The sequence below is a fragment of the Saimiri boliviensis genome, chromosome 9, assembly GCF_048565385.1.
Source record: "Saimiri boliviensis isolate mSaiBol1 chromosome 9, mSaiBol1.pri, whole genome shotgun sequence".
Lineage (NCBI taxonomy): Eukaryota > Metazoa > Chordata > Mammalia > Primates > Cebidae > Saimiri > Saimiri boliviensis.
In genome coordinates, this window is record NC_133457.1 from 58,769,409 (window position 1) to 58,796,960 (window position 27,552).

General features: G+C 46.0%; 2 protein-coding genes and 1 pseudogene across 6 annotated transcripts in view; 1 reads left to right on the forward strand and 2 right to left on the reverse strand.

Moving 5' to 3' along the window:
* The window catches only part of GLB1 (galactosidase beta 1), a 107,688-nt gene extending 81,311 nt beyond the window's left edge, over positions 1–26,377 (reverse strand). For all 3 annotated transcript variants that reach the window (XM_074405930.1, XM_074405929.1, XM_039461810.2), the window contains exons 1-2: positions 26,293–26,377; positions 1,657–1,826 (exon numbers count right to left, since the gene is read on the reverse strand). In XM_074405930.1, the coding sequence (XP_074262031.1) occupies positions 1,657–1,826; positions 26,293–26,367 (245 nt within the window). In that variant the 5' untranslated portion in view covers positions 26,368–26,377. The remainder of the gene's footprint in view (positions 1–1,656; positions 1,827–26,292) is intronic.
* On the reverse strand, positions 1,753–26,383 carry TMPPE (transmembrane protein with metallophosphoesterase domain). 3 transcript variants are annotated; one of them, XM_074405933.1, is made up of 4 exons: positions 26,293–26,382; positions 25,056–25,174; positions 21,531–23,800; positions 1,753–1,826 (listed from the first exon to the last, which is right to left on the reverse strand). In XM_074405933.1, exon 3 carries the CDS (start codon positions 23,692–23,694, stop codon positions 22,333–22,335), a length of 1,362 nt encoding a protein of 453 aa, XP_074262034.1. In that variant the 5' UTR covers positions 23,695–23,800; positions 25,056–25,174; positions 26,293–26,382; the 3' UTR covers positions 1,753–1,826; positions 21,531–22,332. The 3 variants fall into 3 exon arrangements, with proteins under 3 accessions (XP_074262034.1, XP_074262033.1, XP_074262035.1); XM_074405932.1 differs by lacking the exon at positions 25,056–25,174 and having other exon boundaries at positions 26,293–26,383; XM_074405934.1 differs by lacking the exons at positions 25,056–25,174; positions 26,293–26,382 and adding an exon at positions 26,015–26,272.
* LOC104651833 (small ubiquitin-related modifier 2 pseudogene) lies at positions 6,602–15,256 on the forward strand (annotated as a pseudogene).
* Positions 26,384–27,552: the final 1,169 nt, after the last annotated feature.

Sequence of the window (27,552 nt, forward strand, 5' to 3'; positions counted from 1 at the left end):
GAACCACAAAGCCAAACTTTTCAGAAATCTACCTAAGGACAAGGCTTATGCTGTTACTGGGGCTCAGAAAACAATACCCCAAGGTATGGCACCTTGGCATGCTGAGTACTTTGAACTAAAGGAGACTTGGAAGGCCTTAGGAGCAAATTTTTTTTTTTTTTTTTTTGAGACGGAGTTTCACTCTTGTTACCCAGGCTGGAGTGCAATGGCACGATCTTGGCTCACCGCAACCTCTGCCTCCTGGGTTCAAGCAATTCTCCTGCCTCAGCCTCCTGAGTAGCTGGGATTACAGGCACGCACCACCATGCCCAGCTAATGTTTTGTATTTTTAGTAGAGACGGAGTTTCACCATGTTGACCAGGATGGTCTCGATCTCTCGACCTCGTGATCCACCCGCCTCAGCCTCCCAAAGTGCTGGGATTACAGGCTTGAGCCACCGCGCCCGGCTAGGAGCAAATATTCTTTCTCTGACCTTCTCCTGCGCTTCTGTCTCCCGCTCCTCCTCCTTCCCTGAAGCAAGTCTAACCAGAATTCCTCTTCCCCAATATGGGTCATAGAAATTAGAACCCCTTCCCCCCAAGGCAAGCCATAAAACCTAGAAAGGTCACCTCTCCCTTCTCCCTCCTTGACCCTCATTGCAGAAGGGTCCTGCTCTATCCCCAGAAGGAAGGAATGCCACCCAGAGAGGCTGAGAAGAATCTGAAGAGGCAGGCCTTGTGGGTTCCCACTTCAGTCTACTACTACTAGGTTACCTTTCATGGAATCTAAGTGTAAAAAGTTTTCCTTGGGTCTTCTGTTCTGAAGACTCCTACATCAGGTAAAACTCTGATTCAGGCTGGGTACGGTGGCTCACATAAGCAATCCCAGCACTTGGGGAGGCTGAGGCGGGTGGATCATAAGGTCAGGGGATCAGGACCATCCTGGTTAACATGGTGCAACCCCATCTCTACTAAAAATACAAAAAAGTTAGTTGGGCGTGGTGGCAGGTGCCTGTGGTCCCAGCTACTCAGGAGGCTGAGGCAGGAGAATTGCTTCAACCCAGGAGGCGGAGGTTGCAGTGAGCCGAGATTGCGCAGCTGCACTCCAGCCGGGGCAACAGAGCGAGACTCCGTCTCAAAAACAAAAACAACAAAAAAACACAAAACTTTGATTGGATAGATCTGTTATGCTTTTCTCCCGTTGACCTATCTTTTTGTATGACTACAGCCATCCCTTACGCTACAGCTGCCTGCACACCTTCCCTTCCCTTCAAATACCAGCTGAACCTCTGACCCAACATAGGGCCCGGGGCAAATTTCAGTTTCACCAGCTATAAATGGGAACAATGACAACTCTCTCAAAGAAATGGACTCACTAGTGTAAGGGGCCCTATATCTGGTAAGTGCGCAATCACTGTTACTTCTGTTTGCTTCTCCCATCCTTTGCCTTTTTAAGCTGTTTATTTAATGATTTCTGATGATAAAATTGAAGACTGGAAGCGTAATTAATGATCTGAAGAGCGGCCAGTCCAGCTCATGACAAGCTCCTCCCACAACATCGCACTGGACTACTGCCCATTTCTGAGCAATAAAATAGCCACCCTGAGGAATACAGTTGTATCCTCTCTCCGGAGTGGGTGTTCAGGCCCAGGTGAGAGCCACGTGCCCTCCTACTTACGTCTGGATGGTGTTCAGACCAGCCATCTTCATCTTCAGCAGCCGGTCCTTCCAGTAGATGCGGGGCACGCGGGAGTAGTGGATGCTTCCTGAGATGTAGCGAAACGGCTCGCCGTCCTTGAGGAAGCGGTTCTGGCTATAGTCAATTTCAAACACCCTCTGGCTGGCATTCTACAGAGCAAGAATGGGGTCACATGAGAACTTCCACCTCCTGCATTTCAGAAGCAGATCCTTTGACAGTGGCAAGTGACTCTCTGCCTCTTTAATTTGTATAACGTGCTGATGGAATTAATGCTTGTTTTCTGAGCTATCATACAAACCACTGCTAAGCCAGGTCCCCCAAGGGTACTCAGGTAAGAGAAATCATCAAAGAGGACCCACATGCAGGGTTCCGTAAGGCTTAGCTTCTAGAGGCCAGCACTGAGCCTATGATGAGTGGCCGAGATGATATTCCACCGTGCTGTTCACAGGGCTCAGAAACATCGCACACATGCACACGCACGCGCGCGCGCACACACACACACACACACACACACACACACACACACCCTTGTGACTGTTACCTGCCTAAGTACTGGATGCACCACAACAGTAAGGTCACTCGGATAACCAAAACCCATTCAGAAAATCCTAAGTGTAACATACAGGGCAAAAAGCAATGGATTAAAACTCCAGAGCCTCAGTGCGCCATCCTGGGTGTTGCTCTGAATCCTAGAGTGACCTGGGCAAGTCCCATCTCTAACCCTACCTCTCTTCATCCATAACTATCCAGTGTATTGGACTAAAGAAACTTTAAGGCAGTATTTTTCCAACTGTGGTCTGTAACCTGATTTATAAGTAATAAACTCATTTTTGGTGGCAATAAGCACCTTTTAAAAATGAAAGAATTGTCCGGGCATGATGGCTCACGCCTATAATCCCAGCACTTTGGGAGACAGAGGCAGGTGATCACCTGAGGTCAGGCGTTCAAGACCAGCCTGGCCAACATGGTGAAACCCCATCTCTACCAAAAACACAAAAATTAGCTGGGCATGGTGGTGCATGCTTGTAATCCCAGCTACGCAGGAGGCTAAGGCACAAGAATCCCTTGCACCTGGGAAGTGGAGCTTGCAGTGAGCTGAGATCATGCCACTGCACTCCAGCCTGGGCGACAGAGCAAGACTTCGTCTCAAATAAATAAATAAATAATAAAAATGAAAGAATGGCAGGCACAGTTACTTATGACTGTAATCCCAGCACTTTGGGGGTCCAAGACTGGAGGATCGCTTGAGCTAAGGAGTTCAAGACCAGCCTAGGCAACACAGCAAGGTCTCATCTACACACACACACACACACACACACACACACACACACACACAAAATCAGGCATGGTGGCACACGCCTGTGGTCCCAGCTACTTGGGAGGTTGAGGTGGGAGGATTGTTTGAGCCGAGGAGGTTGAGACTGCAATGAACCATGCTGATGACACTGTACTGCAGCCTGGGCGACACAGCAAGATACTGTCTCAAACAAACAAACAAACAAACAAGGCAAGACAAAAAATCGAGTATATTACACATAGTAAAGTATTACTTTATAAACCTTTTGTTATATATACCTATGTAGAACTGTATATGTATGCATGTATATTTGGTTGCAATGTAAGATTTATTTCTATCAAGCAAAAATTTAAGAAACACTATTTTGGGGTCACTTCAGGAGCTAAAATGCTAAGGTTTTGAAAGGCGAGACCTCAATGGGTGGTGGGGGTGGGGGTTCAGCTGTTAAGCCGAGAGGCACACTGCCCTCTGGTGGAGAAGGCAGCAACAGGCCACAGGTGCCAACAGAACCAGCGTGTTTTTTTTTTTTTTTTTTTGAGACGGAGTTTCGCTCTTGTTACCCAGGCTGGAGTGCAATGGCGCGATCTCGGCTCACCGCAACCTCTGCCTCCTGGGTTCAGGCAATTCTCCTGCCTCAGCCTCCTGAGTAGCTGGGATTACAGTCACGTGCCACCATGCCCAGCTAATTTTTTGTATTTTTAGTAGAGACGGGGTTTCACCATGTTGACCAGGATAGTCTCGATCTCTTGACCTCGTGATCCACCCGCCTCGGCCTCCCAAAGTGCTGGGATTACAGGCTTGAGCCACCGTGCCTGGCTAGAACCAGTGTTTTAAGAAACCATCTGATTATGGGTCAGATTCCTTGTGCATCTTTAGGCTTTCAAAGGTCACAATCTAGCTTTAGTCACAGTAGCATCATAATCCATGGTGGCTTTGAAGCTGTATTTGGAAGCAACTGTGGCAGCATGAGTCCTAGATCACACATGCCTGAAGTCCAACTGGGGAGTTGAAGTTAAACAGCTCAGAGAAACATTCATAGAGGCAAATGGAGAGCTTTACTGTATGTGAATTACATCTCAATAAAGCTAAATAAACATAGATAACTAAGAATCATTTTTGAAAAGGGCAAGTATCAATTAAACACACCTTCTAGTAAATAAGGCTTTAACTTCCATTCAAAGCAAAAGTCTCCTAAACTCACAAAAATATAAAAATTATTATTATTATTATTATCATTATTTTGACAGAGTCTTGCTCTGTCGCCCAGGCTGGAGTGCAATGGTATGATCTCGGCTCATTGCAACCTACACCTCCCAGGTTCAAGCGATTTTCCTGTCTCAGCCTCCCAAGTAGCTGGGATGACAGGCACCCACCACCGCACCCACCTAATTTTTTGTTTTAGGAGAGATGGGGTTTTGCCATGTTGACCAGGCTGGTCTCAAACTCCCGACCTCAGGTGATCCACCCATCTTGGCCTCCCAAAGTGCTGGGATTACAGGGTGAGCCACTGTGCCTGGCCTAAAAATTATTTCTTACAGCGGGTGCGTCAATGGATGCTCTTGAAAATATTCTCATAGTATATATATAGTATATATAAATAAGGGTTCTTAAAAAGTTTCCTAAGTTCAAAGGTGGCCCATGAGGTGGGAACATTCATCAGATAGGTAGGAAGCCAAGCAACTTCTGGCAGAGTTGGGAAGAGGGTAAAGTTATTTGAAATCTGCTTGTCTAAGTGAGAGTTCAGAGGAGCAGGAGATAAGGCTGGAAAGAAATGATGGTGGCAGACAATGGAATCTGGCCTTTGTCCCACACACGGTGAGACACCATCTCTACCCTCCAATGACCTCAAAGTCCAGTCTAAATATCTCCCCTCCATCCATCCACAAACATAATATTACCAAGCACCTATTATGTGCTGAGTAATCACAGACAAGAACCACACAGATGTGGCCACAACCTATATGAAGCTTCCCTCTAACCTGGAAGAAACCCAGTGGTTAATACAGTGAGGTTGAGGCAGCCAAGTGAGGGTTAGAGCAGAATGCTGCAACAGAAATACATGGAATGGAACCCAGGAACAGTGGAATTGGGGGGAGAGGCAAAGGCAAATTTCTCAAAGGAAGAAACACCCAAAACTGTGTTTCTCCATCTTGGCTGCCCAGTAAAATCACCTGAGCAAGCTTTTAAAAATAGCAAAGTTGGCCAGGCATGGTGGCCCATTCCTGTAATCCCAGCACTTTGGGAGGTTATGACAGGCAGATCATGAGGTCAAGAGATCGAGACCATCCTGGCCAACATGGTGAAATCCCATCTCTACTAAAAACACAAAAATTATCTGGGAGTGGTGGCATGCGCCTGTAATCTCAGCTACTCGGGAGGCTGAGGCAAGAGAATCACTTGAACCCAGGAGGCAGGGGTGGCAGTGAGCCAAGACCAGGCCACTGTACTCCAGCCTGGCAACAGAGCCAGACTCCATCTCAAAAGGAAAAAAAAAAAAGCAAAGTTGAGCCTCAAACCCAGACATTCAGGGTTTAACTGGTCTTGAGAGGAACCCAGACACTGGAATTTCTTAAATCTGCCCATATGATGTAATGCAGAGCCAACGTTGAGAACCAATGGCCTGAGCCAAGGATGAAGAGAAGTTAGCCATAGGGGGAAGTGACACAAAGAAAGAAAACTGTGTGTGGGAGGACTGGGAGCGGGAGGCCAAGACTACAGGCCAGGAGCCACAGAACTCCACAGTACAGAGGAGGCAGAGGAGAAGGCCAGGGCCAGAGTGAATGAGCCCTGAAGTCCAGGTTCAAGGGCATGGACTTCATGCTGAGAGCCGTGGAGGACAACTGAAAGGAAAGACCAATAGGACCAGACATGTGTTTCCAGATGTTTGGCTTTTTCCTGAATGGGCAAAAAAGGCAGAAGAGATGTGTCTGTGGCCCACGGTGGTGACAATGATGTGGGCAGGAGGCAGGAGGAGGAAATTCCAGGACAGTGGCCAGTTAGATTGTCAGACACAGGCGCGAACCTGAAGAGCCTCCCACTGTTCTTGGGGAGAAATTCGAGTGTCAAACTGAGAGAGAGAGAGAGACAGTGTATGTGTGTGAGAAAGAGAGCGAGCGTTGAGTGAGACTTAAGAGATACATCAATCAAAAAAATACGACTACGTGTATATTAACACCTATCCATTCACTGTAATATACAGGGGAGAAAATTCACTGGTCACCTTTGGAGATTGCTAGAGTACCAACTCATTACTCTTGAAAAGTGATAAATACAGAGAAAGAGCCCTCACATAAAAAATGCATTTCAGGGTTACCAAAATATTGACTATGGAAAATCCTCCACTGGATCCCAGTTAATTAAATACAGAAGGGCCCAGGCACGATTGCTCATGCCTGTAATCCTGGCAATTTGGGAGGCCAATGCGGGAGAACTGCTCGAGCCCAGCAGTTCAAGAGCAGCCTGGGCAACATGGCGAGACCCTGTCTCTCCAAAAAAATGAACAAAATGAGTGTCTCCCTCATCCACCGCGCCAACTCCTTCTCCCACTCCCAGCGCTGCGTGTGTGCTCATTCAGTGCAGACGTGGTACCTCTTTTGTGAAGCGGCCGCTGAGACTCCAGCACTTGCCATGGTGGACAAAAAGCCCAAGGAAGGAATCAAGACTGAGAATCATGATTATATTAATTTGAAGGTGGCAGGGCGAGAAGGTTCTGTGGTGCAGCAGTTTAAGAATAAGAGCATACATCACTTAGTAAACTAACGAAAGCCTATTGTGAACGATAGGGATGGTCAATGAGACAGATCGGATTCCCATTTGACAGGCAACCAACCAATGAAAGAGACACGTCTGCTCCGCTGGAAATGGAGGATGAAGATACAATCGATGTGTTCCAACAGCAGACAGGCGGAGTCTCCTGAAAAGGGAACCTGCTCCTTCACTCCAGGACTCTGTTCGTTACAGACCAAGATTACAGTCTCAATGAGAACGCTGCAATTTGGCTCCACCACATGCTGGCCACTGCAGTACCGTCTTCTCTATTCTTCCGTTTCCCGCTTCCCATTCCTTTATTATACATAAAGTAACTTGTATATGTGCGCAAGTATATTGCCTTTTTTTTTTTTTTTAACTAAACAGCCAATGGTATGTTTTGATTGACATCAAGTGGAGGTGGGATGGGGAAAAATACTGATTCTGTGAAAATACCCCCTTTTCTTCATTAGTGACATGCTCATTCAGCTCTTTATATTTTGGTAAATAATTTTGCTATTTTAACAACAACAAAAACACGAAAATCCTAGCATACCTTGTTCAATTGCAGAATGTTAGTGTTTTCATGTATTGTTGCAAAACCAAGGACAATTTTATAACTTTTTTTGTACATAGCTGGTACATGTAGAGCAATTTGTCTTTAAGTAGGGATAAATTACTCTTAAAAAAATGAATCCTAGTTTTTCCTTCAAGTCAAGCATCTATTGTTTAAACTTCTTGTTTAAAATAAATGAACAAACAAAATTAGCCAGGTGCGGTGGCAGGCACCTGTAGTCTTAGCTACTCAGGAGACTGAGGTGGGAAGATTACTTGAGCCCAGGAGGTCGAAGCTGCAGTGAGTTGTGACGGTGCCACTGCACTCCAGCCTAGGTGACAGAGAAACCCCGTCTCAAAATAATAATAAACGCAGAAGCAATAAAAGCATCTGAAAAACATCTCTCCCAACACTTAGTGAAATGGATTTAAGCTATAATCATCAATAGATGCTCAAACCATTAGAAACACTGATGGAAATTGTGTGAAGGACTGGGCATATTTTTTGTGCTCCATTTCAGCATCAATAAAAGTGAATAGCCAGACATTACGTCTCTCATATTATGATTTAACACGAAGTACAGTCTCACCTAGAAAGCGGTCCTCATTATTTCATCAAAATCGCAACTGAACCTGAATCTAACAATACCATAAAGAAGCAATAAGCCAAATCCAAAATGTGGGACATTTTAAAAGTCCAGTGATTCAATTGTTCCAACAAATCAATGGCATTAAAAGAAATAGGACTATTATTTGAAAATGAAAGAGAACTTCAGAGAAATAATGACCTAATAATGATTGTATCAGCTCATTATATGTGATATGATAGGTGTAATATGATATGATATGATATCCATTAGGTCAGTGTGAACCTGGTTTAGATCTTAATTCTTTTATTTTTATTACTATATATATATATATATATATATATATATATATATATTTGATACAGGGTCTTGCTCTGTCACCCAGGCTGGAGTGCAATGGCTCAATCATATCTCACTGCAGTCTCAAACTCCTGAGCTCAAGCGATTCTCCTGCCTCAGCAAACTACAGCAGATATATATAATGATGGACTACTACTCAGCAATAGAGAAGAACAAACTACTGGTATTTCTAATAATATAGATAAATCTCAAAAATGTTGAGGGAAAGCAGCCTTACACAATAGGGTTCATACTCCATGAACCTGTTAAGGCAAATCTAATCTATGGTAGGAGAAGAAAATCAGAATAGTTAACTCTGGGAGAACGGAGGGAGGTTTAACTTCAGAAGGGACATGAGGGAACTTTCTGGGGTGATGGTAACGTTCTATAGCTGGATAAGGGTTTTGGATTATGCAGTTACAGGCATTTGTTAATACTCATTAAATGGTACATTTAAGATACATGCATTTCATTGCATGTAAATTTTACCTTGGGGGGAAAAAGGAGCTATTAACAAACATTGACCTCCAGTTAATGATATGCACACCGAAGTATTTATTTTAGTGAGAGCAGGGCACTGATACCTGCAACTTATTTTGAAATGCGTCCAAATAATATGAATTGATAGACAAAGGGATGGACAGATAGTATGTTGACGGTAGAATCTTTCGACTCTCTCTGAAAATTTTTCCTAGCAAAATGTTGACACAAATAAAAATGCAGACTGATAAATTACGGTTCATATTGTATGTGTATTGTACATGCATATATGTTTGTACATATACAAAAATAGATGATCAAACATTATGCAGCTCTTGAGGGTACTCAGCCCTTGCCATTGTGAAATGATCTCCGATGGATAAAGGGTGAAAAGAGAAAAGCAGAGAAGGAGAGTTTTTTGGTTTTGAGACAGGGTCTTTTTCTGTTGCTCAGGCTGGAGTGCAGCAGCCTGAACATGGCTCATATCATAGGCTCACTGCGGCCTTGACCTCCTGAGCTCAAGCAATCCTCCCACCTCAGTCCCCAAGTAGCTGAGACCACAGGGGTGTGCCACCATGCTCAGCTAATAATTTTAAATTTTCTGTAGAGACAGGATCTCACTATGTTGCCTAGGCTGGTCTCCAACTGCTGGCCTCAAGCAGTCCTCCTGCCTCAGGCTCCCAAAGTGCTGGGATTACAGGTGTGAGCCACCGTACCCAGCCTGAAAAGTGTTTTTTAAAACATGCCTACATCAGCTGTAGCTCTGTGAACGGTATTGTGCAAGCTCAGTATGCTTTGTGCTGACTGTCTCAACTCACTCAGATCTCATGTCTTTTTGCCTTCCTGTCCCAACACTCAGGGAACGGGTTCAGCCCAGAAGTCCAGGAGCACTGGGGAGTCCATGCCCCTGTGGTCAACTGTCAGCCAATGAAGGACAAAGAGGGTGGAGAACTACATTCTCTGGTCTCTTAGGCAAATAATTCTGGAGACACTTTGTGTACTTTTCAAGAGGTCTCAGAAGAATCATGTCCCAGTTCCCAGAATGGTAACCACGATACGCATTCTGATCCAGGCTGTCCCTTCTTTTCACCTGGCCCTTGCTCCTATGCTCTTGGATCACTTCTCAAACCACCTGCACCCCATGTTCTGCTTCTAGAGCAACACCAAGTATTGGTACCAGGAGTGTCCTCAACAGCAGATCATCAGGATGTGAGTCTGCACCTCGATTTCTCATAAATGTCAAATAGCAACAAGAACCCTATAGCTAGTGCTAAGCGGGGGTGGTAACGCCTCAAAGACAAATACCAAGGCCCTCAACTTTGCGGGGCCAGGAGGAGGCATGGAGAGAAGGTGAGCAGTCAGAACCCGCATTGGCTCCACCCGGGAGCGGGCAGAGGTGCGGTTACTGGTCATTGAAAGGAGTGTGAGGTTCGCTGGCTTATATTAAGCAATTTGGAAGCTTTGAAGACAGTGACTGATTGATGGGCCCAGGTCCGCCATCCACTCAGGATATTCTATGAATGTCAGAGGCTTCTGTGGCCATGTTTAAAGAGACTCACATCTCCAGCCAAAAAAGGAAGGCTCGAGACCTAACCATGGGGGTCACCGGGAATGGATCTTGAGGGGGAAAATCCCAGGCCAGATACAGGGAAGTCACTGGTAGGATGTCCTCTCCATGACTCAGGAGTTATCCTATTGGTTAAAAGCACCTGAGCCCAGTTCCTATGCTGCTGGGAAGCTCCTTGGAACCTAGACATGACGCTGGTCTGCAGGAAAGGAGGTGAGGATGCCAGGACTCCCTTGGCATCCTGAGAAAGGTATGGAATGGCTCAAGAGAAAGGAATGTATTTTTACATTCCACCTTCCAAAAGGATGACCAGAGACCCGCCACCTGGATCTATCCCCCAGGAGAGCCCAGAGAACTCTCCCTTTAGGACGGCAGGCACCGGTGAGGAGGGCCCTGGCATGCTTGGGAGGCCCCCCGAGTGGGGTCATCCTCTGTAGGCAAGGATGACAGAGGATGCTGCCATGGCATGGGGTGATGCTGGGGATGATGAGGTTGTGGCATGGCATAACCAATGTGGAATGATTTAACCCTCAGAAGCAGGAAGACACAATTACCACAACGACCAGCAAGTTACAGTGGCAGCCAGGGTGTGCTGACCTGTGGACCAGGAGTGATGTGGGGTGAGATGGCCAGGAAATCAGCAAGGGTACTGCTTGACATGTTTAAGAACTCGTGAGCAAAAGGCTGATGTCAACCGCATGGAAAACGGAGATTCCTTCATCCAATTCCCAGCTTTGAGCCAGTTCTCCAACATACAGTCAACAAAATTTGACTGAAGGAAAGGTTGGATGGATCCCCTTGAGAAAGGACCCTGCAATACCACCCCAAGTCCACACAATAAATACTCCTCCAACCCTTCCCAACAAGACTCAGGGTCCTGTATCCTAAGAAAAGGGGCACCCCCAATCCACCACCTTCTGAGGACTGTTGGATACAGTCTGAACTGACACGGTGGCACCAGGGAACCTGAAATGCCATCACTCTCCCTTATCACTCTTAGGGAGCCCAGGAATAAAGGGAGCCTCTGCCCCAGAGAGTCCAACCAATCAGAGGAGCCATCACATGGTTATTTCCCTGGCTCTGAGTTCAAAGTGGGATGGTTTTACGTAAAGGCCTGCAGAACCCTCACCGTGCGTAGGCGCCTTTATGGATCAAGCTGAAGCTCTGGAACTGCCCACTTCCCACTCCCACTCAACATAAATCTGAAGGAAGACCACATCCTCTGCAAACTGTAGCTATCAGTGCCCCCTCCACAAAGACTTAAAGATGGTTTCCATTATGTTCATTCAAATTGCCAGTGAGCCTCTGCCAGAAAAAAACAGATCAGGGTACATGATGGTGGCCACTTAGTTAGGTGAGCGGCAGCTCCGGCAGCAGCTACCATGTGGGCGTGGGATTACTACTGGGACAGAACACCACAGCCTCTGATATTTGGTTTGCAATTCATGTTCTAATCTTTTCAAATCTACTGATAAATATGATTGAAAGCAGTTCGTGAGTGGGTGGGACAGCAGAATATTCTCTCTCTTGCCCCGGGCTGTGTCCACCACCCTGCTATATCACATGAGACCTTGACTGTTTGTACATTCATAGACAGCCATGGTCTGAGAGATGAACACCACCATGTTACCTGAACCAGGAGAGCAGGGACAAGTCTCTGAAAGGAAAACATAGAAAAGCCGCAGACAGGGGATCAATATGAACAGCTGCAGACGCGGCATCCCTTAAAAGACAGCTCATCATTGTGACTGTCACAAGCCAAGGTAAACAGGGACAGTCCACTTCAGGGACCCAAGGTGACCCCTCTCGAAAGTTACGGCCCTAAGAACATCCCAACTAAAGAGCCAGCTTCCTTTGAGCTTCCTGAGCTGTGTGGCGATCTGAAGGCGATAGAGAAGGCGATCAAAAAATGGAATAGGCCGGGGGCTGTGGCTCACCCCTGTAATCCCAGCACTATGGGAAGCTGAGGCAGGTGGATCACCTGAGGTCAGGAGTTCGAGACCAGCCTGGCCAATATGGTGAAACCTCGCCTATACTACAAATATAAACATTAGCTGGGTGTGGTGGCGCACACCTGTAATCCCAGCTACTCAGAGGTCAAGGCAGAAGAATCCCTTGAACCTGGGAGGCGGAGGTTACACTCCAGCCTGGGCAACAAGAGTGAAACTCCATCTGAAAAAAAAAAGTGGGAATAGGAGGAAGAAAGGAGGAGGAAAGCAGGAGGAAAAAGGAGAGAGAGAAAGAGAACACTGCCTTCAAGTTTATTTCCCCCCAAATGCAAATAATGGAAGATTTGACCTGTGTGTAAAGCCTATCTTTCTAAATGAATCGGCGCAGGAATGCAATACTGAAGAGACATACTTTTATTTCATACTTGCAGGAGTGTGGAAGCATCAGTATTTAGTGCACGTGGTCACAGAAAACTTCTAAAAAGCAATTCTGAACACACCAAACTTCCTAACTTCTCAAGGCTCCCCGTTAATGCATCCAATACTGGAGGGAAAAAACCCAGGAGTACAAACAAAACACCTTTGGACCGAATACATATCAGGAACCTAATACTGCCCAATGTAATTTTTTAAAAAGTTATTCAGTTTAGATTATTTCTAAATAAGCATCCCTAAAAAAAAAAAAAAAAAAAAAACAAACAAACATTAAACATGACACAATATTGACATCATCAGGTAACACGAACATCCCCCAAGTTCCCTAATCCTCAGGACAAAAGATAATTGTATTTGCATTACTTGTACACATTCCTTGACTAAAGAAATCAAGGGAGCTCTGACATCACAGGCTATGGGTCATGCTGATTATGCGAAGATGAGCCATCTTCAGTCCCTCACTATGACGCTACTCAGCCGATCTTAATCCCCAGCAGATACTCACCCCTTTCAACTCACCCCAGAGACTCAAGGGCCTGGGGAATTCCTGACACGAGCTGTTCAGCTCCAGGATGGCAGAGGCCCCGTCCTCTTAGCCTGCAAGCACGCTGGGGCTGAGGGAACACGGACAGAGGAAAGGGGAGAGGGAAAGGGCTGGAAAGGTATTTGCATACTGTGGGCTTTTCAGACCCCTCAGTTCATAGAACAAAGAGAAGGAGAAGAAATACTTCAGGTGAACTATGGGTCAAACTCTGATTACATCAGAGCTAAGCGCCTCCAAAACACCACGTCACGGAAGCACCATTCCATCAGACAGGGGGAGAAGGGAAACAGGTGCAGGCAATGGTGATCATCTATATGGAGACAGGAATCGGGATAATCGGCTCTAGCTTATGCATTCGATTTGCATTAACTTTATTTTTTCATGCCTGCCTTGTACCAAAAATGTTTTTGTTCAGCATTCCAAAAGACTGGATAAAAAAGGCAAATCGCAATGGAAGAGGAGAAGTGAGGACAGCTTTGGACAGATTCCCAATCCCCAAGGACTCTGGACATGTACAGATTTAAATGTGCCCCCTCATCTAGAGAAAAGGTAAATGCGCAGTTTAAAAAAATAAAATTTAAAAATATTTAATTTCTTTAAAATGGAAAATAAACAGATCTAACTTTCCATATCACAGTGACCACATTTGGCCTAAGGATAAAAATACAGCTTAAACTGCATTCAAGGAAAACACAAAAGCAAACTACATTCAGTAGACTTCATCTTAATAACCATATTGACATTACCATCTTGATTCTATTACATAGGTAGTAGGATAACATAAATAAGTAACTACATTAGGTTACTAAGAACCAAAATTTTCAGTGTAAAAGAGAAACAGGCTGGGTGCAGTGGCTCACACCTGCAACCCCAGCACTTTGGGAGGCTGAGGCAGGTGGATGGCTTGAACCCAGAAGTTTAAGACCAGCCTGGGCAACAAAGAGGGATCACATCTCTATAAAAAATAAACAAAAGTCAGCTGGCCATGGTGGCACATGCCTGTGGTCCCAACTCCTCGGAAGGCTGCGGCGGGAGGACAGCCTGAGCCCAGGAGGTTGAGGCTGCAGTGAGTAGTGATGGTGCCACTGCAGTCCAACCAGGGCGACAGAGTAGGACTGTCTCAAAAAAAAAAAAAAAGAAAGAGAGAAACAAACATAAAATTAAGAACCCCATAATCAGGAGATAAACGAAAATATCTGTACCTTCCACTCATTTTTGCTATAAGGCTAAAACTACTCTAAAAAATACAGTCCATTAAAAAACAATAAAATCTATGATCTCTCATTGGGATTGAAAAAACTAGTACACACTTATGATTTGTTTTTTTCTCTCTAAGAAAAAGTATTGTATTTCCTAGCAATACCCACTGACAAGAGTCTGGAAATGATATCATCAGGTAGCAATCTAATCTAAGCAGTCTGACCTAGGTGCTAATACGGTATCTAAATTGCGGTCTGCAAACATTTCCCACTAAAAGTACCAGAGCTGCTTCTTCAAGAAATTAGTTAATCCAAGTCTGTGGCAGAAGATGTACAAAATAGCCTTAGAACTACTTAAAAAAAAAAAAAAAAAAGAATAGGGTCTCATCAAAATAACAAGATGACAGGGCTCCAATCAGCTCAGGTGCAGTGGTTCACACTTGTAATCCCAGCACTTTGGGAGGCTGAGGCGGGAGGACTGCTTGAGGCCAGGAATTTGAGACCAGCCTGGGCAACATAGAAAGATTTGGTCTGTACTAAAAAAAAAAAAAAAAAAGTTAGGTGTGGTGATACACGCCTGCAGTCCTAGCTACTTCAGAGGCCAAAGTGGGAGCATCACTTGAGCCCAGGAAATTGAGAATGCAGTAAGCTATAGTTACACTACTGCACTCCATCCTGAACAACACAGCAAGACCCTGACTCTAAAAAGCAAAAAATGAAAAGGTCCCAACGGGCCAAAGATGGGCTATTTTGAATATTAAAAGACGTAATGGTTTGATGAATTAAAAAACATCAGACATATAAAAATATCTGAATTCCTAACACGATTTTCACCCACCCAGAAGCAAAGCTTATAGGTCATTCTTGGAGGTTGCTGTGACACCCGCTCATTATGCTATAAACTAAGGAATCAAGTGAAAAACATCTAGTGTCTGTCCTGCCTCTGTCATAGGCTTTTTCAGACTAACCACACAATTGATGAGGAGAGTTCTTTATAAAGGATCCATAGCTAGTAAATGCAGAATAAAAAGGGTAGAATTTTACAAATCACAATTTTGCAATCATTAGCGAAATAATGACACTAGGTAGCAATCACCGATGACTGCTGAAACATTAACTGGAAAGATAATGAGGAATTTTCTAGTAGGGGGATCAAGCTGACAATACCTGAGCCCGCATGTCAATCTTAGCATCACTGAAGCAATGAAGTCTTCCTACTTAAAAAGAGAAAAAGTTGAACCCGAATCTGTCCAGCCTCTAGCTCTAACCTTTAGAGAGCTTTTGCTCTACAAGCTCACAGAAATGTATAAAATTTTAAGACATATGACCTAGATAACTCGAACAAATAAATGACAAAAAATAAGGAAAGGGGGATGTTATAGACTTAGAGACTGAAGAAATACATCATGGGCAAAATACAGACCTGTTTTTAGATCCTGTTTCAAACAAAGAACTCTAAAAAGACAAATCTGTGAAGAGAAAAAAACAAACCCAAAGCTATTAGAAGAAAATAAAAGATTAGAGCAGAAATAAATAAAACAGAGAATAGAAAGACAGTAGGAAAAATAAAATGAGTTGTTTTTTTGAAAAAAAGAATCAACAAAATTGAGAAATTAACCAGATTAAGAAAAAAAGAAAGAAGATATAAATAAATCAGAAATGAAGAGGGACATTACAAGTGATGCCACAGAAATGAAGGATTATAAGAGAATAGCATGAACAACTGTATGCTAACAAATTGGATAACCCATGAGATATGGATAAATTTTCAGACACACCTAGCCTACAAAGACTGAATCATGAAGAAACAGAAAATCTGTACAGACCAATAGCTATTATTAAACAGATTGAATCGAATCAAAAACCTCAAAGAGGCCAGGCGCGCTGGCTCCCGGCTGTAATCTCAGCACTTTGGGAGGCTGAGGTGGGTGGATCACTTGAGGTCAGGAATTTGAGACCAACCTGGCCAACATGGTGAAAACCCATCTCTACTAAAAATACAAAAAATTAGTTGGGCATGTTAATTCGTGCCTGTGGTCCCAGCTACTTGGGAGGCTGAGGCAGGAGAATCACTTGAACCTGGGAGGTGGAGGTTGCAGAGAGCCAAGATCATGCCACTGCACTCCAGCCTGGGTGACGGAGCAAGACTCCATCTATACACGCACGCACACACACACACACACACGAAAAACCTAGAACCAGATGACTTCACTGGAGAATTCCACCAAACATTTAAAGAAGAATTAATACCAATCCTCCTGAAACTCTTACAAATGTTGAAAAGGAAGAACATTACCAAGTTTATTCTATGAGACCAATACTATCCTAGACCAAAGTCAGACAAAGACACTCCAAGAAAACTATAGAACAATATTCCTGGTGAATATTGATGCAAAAATCCTCAACAAAATACCAGCAAACTGAATTAAATACATTAAAAGCATTTAATTAAATACATTAAAAGGATTAGATACTATGATCAAGTGGGATTTATTCCTGGAATACAAGAATGGTTCAACATATAAAAATCAATCACTGTAATAAACCAAGTTAACAGAAAGAAGGGCAAAAATCACGATAATCTAAATTGAGGCAGAGAAAGCACGACAAGATTCAACACCCTTTCATGGTTAAAAAAACAATTCAACAAATGCAGAATAGAAGAAAACTACCTTCACATCATAAAGTCCATATGTGAAAAGCTCATAGCTCATCATACTCAATAGCGAAAGACTGCAAGCTTTTCCTCTAAGATCAGAAACAAGGCAAGATGTCTGCTCTGCCACTTCTACTCAACATAGTTTTGCAAGTCCTAGTCAGAGCAACTGGGCAAGAAAGAAAGAAAAGGCATTCAAATTAGAAAGGAGAAGTAAAATGATCTGTTTGCAGATGACATGATCTTAGATGTAAAAAACCCTGTAAAATCACACGAACACACACACACACACACACACACACACACACACAGTTAGAACTAATAAATGAATTCATTAAAGTTGCAGGATACAAAATTAACACACCAAAATCAGTTGCATCTCTACACACTAACAATGAACAATCCTAAATGGAATTTTAAAAAATTCCATTTATAAAACCATCAAAAAGAAAAAAAAATGCTTAGAAATAGGCCTAACTAAGATGAAAAAACTACAATGAAAATAGGCCTAACCAAGATGAAAAAAACTACACTGAAAACTACAAAACACTGTTAAAAGAAATAAAAGACACAAACAAATGGAAAAAATATCCTATGTTCACGGAGTGGAAGGTTTAATATTGTTAAGATGCTCATACTACCCAAAGTGACAGATTTAAACACAATCCCTATAAAAATCTCAATAGCCTTTCTTGTAGAAAAAGAAAAATTTATCCTAAAATTCATATGGAATCTCAACAGACACCAAACAGCCAAAACAGTCTTGAAAAAGAAGAGCAAAGTTGAAAGACTCATACCTCCTGATTTCAAAACATATTTCAAAGCTACAGTAATCAAAACATCATGGTAATGGCATATGGACAGACAAATAGAGCAATGGAAAAGAACAGAATGCTGAGAAATAAACCCTTGTGTATACAGTCAAATGATTTTCAACAAAGATGCCAAGACCTCTTGATGGGAAAAAGACAATTTCTTCAGAAAACAGTGCTGGGAAAACTGGATATTCACAGGCAAAAGAATGAAGTTGGACCCTTATCTTATACAAAAATTAATTCAATATGGGTTAAAGACCTAAACATAAGACCCAAAACTATAACACTCCTAGAAGAAAACATGAGAAAAAAAGCTACATGATATTGAATCTGGCAATGATTTATTGGCTATGACGCCAAAAGCACAAACATAAAAATGAAAATAGAGAAATGGGTCGATAGCAAACCTTAAAACTTTGTGCAACAAAGGTCACAATGAGTGAAAAGGCAACGTACAGAACTGAAGAAAACATCTGCAAGTTACATATCTGATAAGGGGTCAATATCCAGAATATATAAAGAACTCCTACATCTCCACAACAATAAATTAAATAACCTGATTTAAAGATAGGCAAAGGACCTGAACAGACATTTCTCCAAAGAAGGTATACAAGTGGCCAATAAGTCCATGAAAACATGCTCACCGCAGATAAACAAAAAGTAGCATAAAAATACAACAGAATATTACTGTAGTCCAGCCCTAAAAAGGATGGAAATCCAGTCATGTGCCACAACCTTAAGGTCATTATACTAACTGAAAGAAGCCCACCACAAAAAGACAAAAACTGCATGATTTCACTCATATGAGGTATCTAAAGTAGTCAAATTCATAAAAACAGAAAGTAGAATGGTGGTCACCAGGGCTGGAGGAAGGGGGAAATGAAGCCTTGTTGCTCAATGGGTATAGATTTGCAAGATGAAAAAGTTCTACAGATCAATTAGATCAATTTCACAACAATGTGAATATACTTAACAGTGTTGAACTATTCACTTAAAAGTGATTAAGATCAACAACAGCAACAACGAAAAGAACAACAACAAAAAAATGGTACAGATTAGTCAATTTTTTTTTTTGCCACAGTAAAAAAGGCATAATTGAGATACTCAGGAAGAACTAAACACTAACTCTTTACAGTTCGTTGCATCTGAATCCTGTACTCGCCTATAACAGATACAGCTACTCAGATGATGGAAAGAGCACTTCTTTAAAGAGGTCAAAAATCTGCCTACTAGCCCCAGATCCCCTAACTAGCCATTAGACGACATTCAAGAATCACTGGTAATTTCATTGGATATGATAATGACTTATAGATACGCTTTTTGAAAAAGGATTCATACTGAAGTAATTTTGGGGTAACACTATGTTTTCTAAGATTTATGTTAATATACTCCAGCCAAAAAATAAAAAGTACAGGTGGGGCAGGGGTAGCTGAGAAAGGATGGCAGAATGGTCTCATCATCCTTGTTGAAGCTCGGAGACAGGTACATCTATGAAAAATTTAAAATCAACCAAACCAAAGAGGGAAAAAAGGCAAGGATGGGTATTTGGAATGAATGGCAGCAGGATTAATTTACTGATATTTTGTAACAGCATCATATACTACAGATGCTATTGCTAATCTTCAAAAACCATTGTATTTCAATTTGCGTCTAACAGATTACAAATAAACAAACAAATGAAACTGAAAGAATGATCAAGCTTCAAGTAATGTTTCTCACCATTTCCCCCAACTACAAACAAAAAAAAAAGGTCAATGGTTGAAGAATGTTGAACAGACTGACTAAAGGTGTCATGGAGAGCTGCCCACCAGGGCCAGAATCTGGACAGTGATGGATAAATTTCTGCTGAAAAACTGTTCACCAAGTCAGGGAATACAGCCCAGATAGGAGAGGGTGTTGAAGATGTTTCTCAGATACACAGGATAGACCTGTTTTCTTTCTGTTAACAGAAAGCAATCAGTTAAGCGAGGACTTTGGAGTGGATGAAGGGTACGTAAGACCACACAATGACGGCATTCAAGAGAAAGAAAAGACAGAAGGATGCAGAATTGTTTTAAAAATAGGACTTCATGAAAGCTAATTTCATCAAGCCCAGGTCACTGATGAGAAAGATGCAAAATCAAGAAACCAGTGAAATAACACTTAACGGGTGAGTCCAACACTGCCAGCGGCACCAAGCCATGGAAGTGAAATGGCACCATCTAGCCCGCCTGATGAAATCCAAAGAGAGAACTGAAAGAGAGTAAGGATGATTCACAAAATGAGGTTGAGTCACAAGAAAAGTGATTCTGGAAGGACAGCGGAGAGAAAAAAAAAATAATAAGGAAACCACCAAAATGTTAACTCAAAGATACATTTTAAACTGCATGGGATGACCCACTGTCAATACCTTGGCTTCCTGAGAACAAAAAGAGGGGGTCTCCAGATCCCCCAAACCCCACTATATACCAGAAGGACAAGGAGGAAAGGAAGAAACCCCCTTTGCCTGCTAGGACGCACGTGAGGGAGGAAGGCAAACCCCCAGCAGCTGCTTTGACCTATCACCAGCCCCAGCAGGAGGCCCCTCGCTGCCCACTCACATTCCCCAGGACTGGCTGCTCCACGAATCCTCTGGGCACCTGTGCCCAACGTAGTTCCTTAGCAGGCCCCACCGGAACATTGAAAAATTAGCATTAACACGTGTTTACTGTGTACACTGTGCCATGTGGAACTCATGCACGAGGCTTGGTGGATCCCTCCTGACAAAACAATCTTGAGGTAGATACGGTCATTATCCCCATTTTAGGGTTGATGGAAACCAAGGCTCAGTGAGGGAAGGTCACCTGCCCGATGCTGCCCACTGAGTGGGCAGCAGGCTGAGCCTCTCCATTCAGAGCGAGCGTCTTCCTTCCCCAATGGAGAAAGACTTTCCATCGCAAGCTTAAATCACTCAGCAGGAAACAGGCCCGGCTCTGTCTTCTCAGTGAGGCCGTTTCTAACATGAGCGCTCATCTCCATCTCAGTATCAAAGGGTCTGTTGCTTCTGGCACAAGGGCCAGGCCAACAGGGCTGGAGGCACTCCGGACATCATAATACCTGCCTGTTTTTCTGTGGGTCTAGAAGCCAGCGGGAATGGTCTTACCATTTTGTGGCCAAAGCCTTAAAGGGTCAGGCAAGTGGGTTGGAAGCCACCTAGTAGGAAGAGCAGTCCCTGCATTCCACGGCCAGGCCCAGGGAGGGGAGCCTGCAGGCCCTGCCGAGGCACACAGCACAGCCACTCCCAAGCAGGCCTCATCTTCCCCTCTGACAGAGAGAGAACTCAGCTGCTGACAGAAAAATCAAACCCAAACCCGGGGTCGGAGGTAGAGGGTGTGTTTCCCGACTCTCCTTCAAATGGAAGACATCCTGCACTGAAATTAGCTGACTTCCTTCCAGGCTGCGATCCCTGTAAGCTGAAATCAGCCTCAAGCAAACCACTTTGGAAGAGCACGGGCTCCTAGGCCCTTGTTTATCCTTTGAATTGCATTTGAATCCTCACTCACCTGCAACAGACACAGATTAAGGCTGCTTAATCACCACGTGGAAAAACAGGTGGGAAAGCACAGCTTTCAGCGGGAGGCAGAAGCCTGGTTTCTAGCCCCAGATCTCCTGCACACCTTGGCATGCTGCCTATGCCCTAACTCGCTTTGCCTTGGTTTCCTCACCTCCAACTAGGGAAAAGCAGCCTGTCCTCAGTTTGCTCCCCAAAGGGTTGTATAAAAAGAGACGAGGCGGCAAAGCTCTCTGAATTCCTAAGCAGCAACGTTGCCACCATCCCGTGGCGCTCAATGTTCTTTTCCCCGACCTTGCCCCCAAGGGCCTAGGAGCACAGTTACACAGCATCCCTCAAGGCCTGGAACAGGAGGAGCTTTGCATTCCAGTGGATGTTGCTGATGCCCTCCATAGAGGTGATCCTGACAGAACCAGAGGAAAAGAAAATATTCCTCTCTAGCAGCCAGAGGGCCCTTCCATCTTGCCTGTTCTCCCAAAGTACCTAGCAACACTGCCCCTTCCTCAGAAAGGCTCTGGATCAATGATTCTGGAAACCACCTAAGTCTTAAAAGACAGTTTTAAAACACCAGGAGGAAAATGCTCCTGCTCCCCACGGCCCTGCTTTCTAAATGTATTCCTGTTCAGCAACCCCGAGGGGAGGTTCATCCCTGGGAGCTCTGCAGAAGGTCCCCATCCCATAACATCTTGAAAATAGAGGGGAGTACTCATATATGTGACCTTAGTGATCTCACAAGTGCATCAGAAAAAGCAACTGGCCAAGGAAACGGTTGAACCAGCCTGAAAATGCCAGGCAGCCCCCACCGTAAGTCACTGTTTGAGTCAGGCTTGTGACTGAGCGCGTGTGGGCAAGGCTGGGTGGACCAGGCTGGAGGAGAAAAGCAGGCAAACCACTCTTGAAGCAGGACAGAAGGTTGAGGGCGAGGGCAGGGCAGAGGCGCGCAGGGCCAGGCCGGTTCAGGGAGCCCGCTGCAGGATGAGCTCTGTGATCTCCGCCCTGCTACCCAACCTCATGGGTATCCCATAGTAGGCTGTGCCTGGGCTGACATATACGAACGTGGCCTGGGCCACTTGGTAGAGACCAGCAAAGAAGGGATTCAGGAGATAGGCTGCTACGTTCAAGGGGAAGATCTGCCCAGCATGTGTGTGCCCAGAAAGGATGAGGTTAATATCTGGCCGAGCCTGGAGGGCTCTCTTGGCAGCCAGAGGCTGGTGAGCTAGCAAGATGATGGTGTGGTCCGGGCTGCAGCCCTCCAGGGCCTTGTCGAGATCCATGCCATGGCCAGAGTAGTGCAGGATGTCTGCTTCAATATCATCCACCCCAGCCAGGCAGATCCAGTCCTCGTCCTCACTCCCACCGCCACTGCCACCACCAACACGCCGGGCCCGGGTGGCGGAAATCTTCACGTTCTCATTATGAAGAGGCCGGACGTGCAGGGACTCCAGCAGTGCAAACCAGTTGCTGACATCCGACGTGTAGTACTCATGATTGCCTGTGACGAAGTAGGCGCCGAGACGTGACTGAAGCTGCTCCAGAGGAGCGACTGCCGTCCGCAGGACTGAGGCTTCCGAGTCGGAGAGGTCACCCACGATCACTGTGATGTCTGGTTCCAGCACATTCACCATCCTCACAAACATCTCCATCTTGGTCCTGCCCACTGTGGGGCCCAAGTGAATGTCTGAGAGGAGCGCAATCTTGAGGTTGTTCACCGAGGCGGGCAGCTGATGGACGGGCACCTCCACAGTCTTCACCGCCGGGGGCTGTGCGGCATTCAGAATCCCTGCCACGCTGAGCACAGCTGTCACTCCCACTGCCAAGGCAGGCCTGAGCGCCAGCTTCCTTGTCTTGTCAAGGCTGCCCACAACCCTACCACTGCGCCAGGCCAAGAGCTGGCAGGCCTGCTCCATGCCGCTGAGGATGCAGAGGAAGAAGAGCATGATGATGTAGGCGCCCAGGCAGGAGTAGGCTGCCAAGGAAAAGAGATAAGGCTCCTCGGCCACTAAAAAGAACGTGGTGAAGAAACTGGAATGGGCCAGGGCCAGAAATGCCAGAACCACCACCTTCCAAAGCTGAAAACAGGTTGACTCCGCCGCCGGGGAGTGGCAGAGGTTGCTGACCGTGCTGCGCCAAATGTAGAGGGAGCCAATGAGCATGAGCGAGTTGACAAACAGGGCAAGCTGCAAGCGAAGCAGCCAACGCCGGGCCCTGAGCTCCAGGCTCTCTGCCAGAAAAGAGCGGGAGGCGATCATGGACACGAAGACAGTGACGGCAGCCAGGGTGGCCTTCGCGCCTAGGGACAGCTGCCTGAAGATGGCCATTTTCTCTGCTCCTAGAGGCTCCCCCACCAGTTCGTGCAGGTGGACTGTGGAAATGAGTTCCTTAGAAAGGACAGTGGCCAAGGAGAGGTTTCCAGGTCAACTCCGCCTGCAACCAGGAACCAGCATCAGCTTTGTGGGATATTAAGAGTGTCCTTGTACCCATTCAAAACTCAAAGGTCACTTACATCTGCCCAACCCACCTGGGGAATCCAAGCCACTCAAATACTAGTCAGTTGCTAGCTATACTTAATTATTCAAAAAGAAACTCACAGGATTGTGACATGATGGGCAGTTTTCATTTTCTTACCCCATTTTATATACGTTTAAAGTTTCTCTCCAGTGAGCATGAACTTGTTTTATAAAAACACAATCAGCGGAATTCAAAGTGTGGTCTGGAGACAGCCCTTCAGGGGTCCATTTAGTCAAAACTATTTTTATTATAGTTCTAAGCCATTACTGCCTTTCCCACTCTCACTCTGTCCTGAGGGTGGAGTTTTCCAGAGGCTATGTGACATGTGATATGGCCACAGATTGAATGCAGAAATAAACATGAAAATCCCACTGTTTTCTATTAAGAGACATTGAAAGAGATTTGCAGAAATGTAAAACAGTACAACTCTGCACCCTAAAATCTGGGGAGAAATACTGTTGTTTTTCAAATATATTTATTGTTTGTTCGTGTGTAATGATATATTATTTATTAACAAATAGTTTTACATGTTCTTTAGGGCTGGGAGCGCTGGCTCACACCTGTAATCCCAGAACTTTGGGAGGCTGAGGCAGGCAGATCACCTGAGGTCAGGAGTTCAAGACCAGCCTGGCCAACATGGTAAAACCCTGACTCTACTAAAAATTCAAAAATTAGCCAGGACTGGTGGCGGGTACCTATAATCCCAGCTACTCAGGAGGCTGAGGTAGGAGAATCACTTGAATCTGGGAGGTGGAAGTTAAAGAGCCAGATTCTATCTTAAAAAGAAAAGAAAAGAAATAAAATATTTTCTTAATTTCTAGGACAGCTAAAATTTGAGAACCACTGTTCTAAAGAAATGTAAACAAGGAGATAATGAAAAGTCAGACTGCAGGTATCTTTCTTCAGCTGTGGGCACAGGAGCTCAACAGGGACACCTAGGCACCTGACATGAGAATTCCTAGGGTGATGCCCGCCTCCCTGTGTGGGCTTCAGGTATGCAGCCACAGGGCATCCACCCGGACGCAGTAACGCTGCACGAGACTAATGAACTCACATCACACAGATGGATGCTGTCCACCTGCTCCTTGTTCACAAATCCTTCTCTCCCCACCCCCACCCCCACCCCCACCCCCAGATACTGGTTAAGATCTGCCTTCCCCCAGCCCCTTACCTGCACCACTGTTCTCCTGAACCGTTCCCCAGTTCCACCTTATCCAGTGGTTTTCACAGTTGGCTATGTCTGACTCCTACGGTCCTACGGGCCTTCTGGACAAGAAAACTGTCTACAAACTGGGATAGAGGAACCACAGACGGGTGAAGAGGCAGCAGCAAATACTCAATCTGTGCCAACTTTTCCCAAAAATGAAAACATTTTCAGCAGCTGTTTTCCAAATAGTTCAATCTTGGTTGTAGGTAAATGTACCACTTTTCCCACCCCTACACGCGTTATTGAGAGCCTTGATAAAGGGTGTAACTTACAAGTCGACGGTGTCAAATGCCACCAGCTCTTAAAGTGTGCTGAAGGCTCAGCCCACCTATACCCTGGAGGAACCAAAGTTGGTCCGCGGAACGTGCAGAGCAGCAGCTTGCAACCACCTGCCCTCCCTTCCGCAGGTGTAACGCAGACCTCCCCAGGCGGCGCTTCGGAGCCTCTCAGGCCGTCGCCGCGGCTCGGACACAGCGAGCGACGCTGTCCTTCCTCTCCCACCAAACGTGCACGCCCCGCACCTCACCTCCTCGCCTCGCCAGACCTCCCCCCATCCACGCGGGCATCCCCCAGCAGCCTACCTCTTCCCCCTCTCCCCGACCGTAACCTGGCCCGCCAAACGCCGAAGGAAAAGGGTCCCACAAAGAAAAACCCAAGCCAAAGAGCAGGCGGCGGGGAGTGGCGAGAAGGGAACAAGACGTACGAAGAGGAAGAGCACCCAGAGGGAAAATAACGCCGAGCTCCCACTGCAGGGGCCTCTCCTGACCCCGTTTTTCTCCTTCCGGAGCGCTCCGCAGAGCACGGACTGGGACACGGAGGGCGACCCAAGCCAGAGCCCGAGGCGCCCTCTAACCCGCGCTACTTGGAATTCCCTCCCGGAATACCAACTTAGGAAACGTTCAAGCGCACCTCGTCTCACCCACCTTGTTACAGAAGGGGAAGTGGGTCCAAGCGCAAAGCGCGGCCGGAGCGGAACGCACGAGCGACCGAGCTGCCGCGAAGGACGCGCGCCCCGCCTGGCCCGCCCCCGACGGGAAGGCCGGTCCACTGCCTGCGCTCCGCCAGCCGCCGGCCTGCTGGGGGCACTTCGGGGCTCAGGCTCCCCGCCCTGCGGGACCCCGGGCGGCCGCGGCCCCAGCCCGGTTCCCCGCCAGACTGTCCCCTCGCAGTGCCTCCCCGCACCCGGGTCCCGCACACTTACGCGCAAGCCGCGCGCAGGGCGCAGAAGCAGCAGCGCCAGCAGCAGAGAGAAGATACGAACCAGGAACCCCGACATGACCACCAGCCTCCCGGCTCTGCAGTCGGCGCCCAGGCCAGCCGCTCCGCGTCACCTGACTAAGGACCCGCGGCCTGGCACCGCCCCTCGTCGGCCCAGCAGCCAGCCTACGCCCCTGCTCCGCCCCGCGCTCCGCCCCACGGTGGCCGAGCCGGGCGGGTGGGGGAGGCGAGGAGGCTGCGCCGGCGCGTGACTGCAGGATAGTGCTATCGGGGTTTTGCAGGCGTCTTCTCAGGAAAGGGACCCTTTGGAACAGCAATCGGGAGGCCCTGCTTTCAGCAGCTTGATAACGCGCCTCGGGGATTGGACATTAATCGTGGTCTCCTTGTTCCCTGGCCGCCTTGAGAGAGCCGAAGAGGGAAATTGTTAATCACTAAACCTGAATGCCTTAGATCGAATCCGTGTCTCATATACAGGGCTCTCCTAAAAACTAAACGGGGGGTTAGCACAGTGAGATCGGTCCCTGGAACCACTGTATTTGGAATTTGTTAGAATGCAAATTCTGGGCCCAGCGCGGTGGCTTATGCCTGTAATCCTAGCACTTTGGGAGGCCGAGGCAGGCGGATCACCTGAGGTCAGGAGTTCCAGACTAGCCTGGTCAACATGGGGAAACCTTGTCTCTACTAAAAATACAAACATTAGATGGGCTTGGTGGCGCTTGCCTGTAATCCCAGCTACTCGGGAGGTTGAGAAAGGAGAATCGCTTGAAGCTGGGAGGTGGAGGTTGTAGTGAGGCGAGATCGCACCACTGCACTCCAGCCTGGGCAACACAGCAAGACTGTCTTAAAAAAAAAAAAAAAAAAAAAAAAAAAAGGCATTTTCTGGGGCCCAGAAACTGAATCAGAAGCTCTAGGGTTGGAGACCAGATATCTGTTTGGTTTTGCTTGTTGTTGAAGCTGGAGTGTAGACCAGCCCATAACCAGTATTGAGTGTTATAGTCATCTCTCCCACCGTTTGAGAACCAAACTAAGAAGAGCCACAAGTTGCAGCAATACTGTTAAAGAAAAAAACTGTTCTGTGCTTACTGCATGACACTGGTCTCAGGGTCACACTTTGAGAAGTACTGGTCTATATTAGAGCATGTACCAAGTTTAGAGATGAGTGCCTGCAGGCCCACAGCCTTCTCTTTTGTTTTTTTGAGATGAAGTCTCACTCTGTCACCCAGGCTGGAGTCCAGTGGTGCGA

Coding starts and splice junctions, on each gene's coding strand:
- TMPPE (XM_074405932.1), bottom strand. CDS start 23,694: ATGGCCATCTTCAGGCAGCTGTCCCTAGGCGCGAAGGCCACCCTGGCT.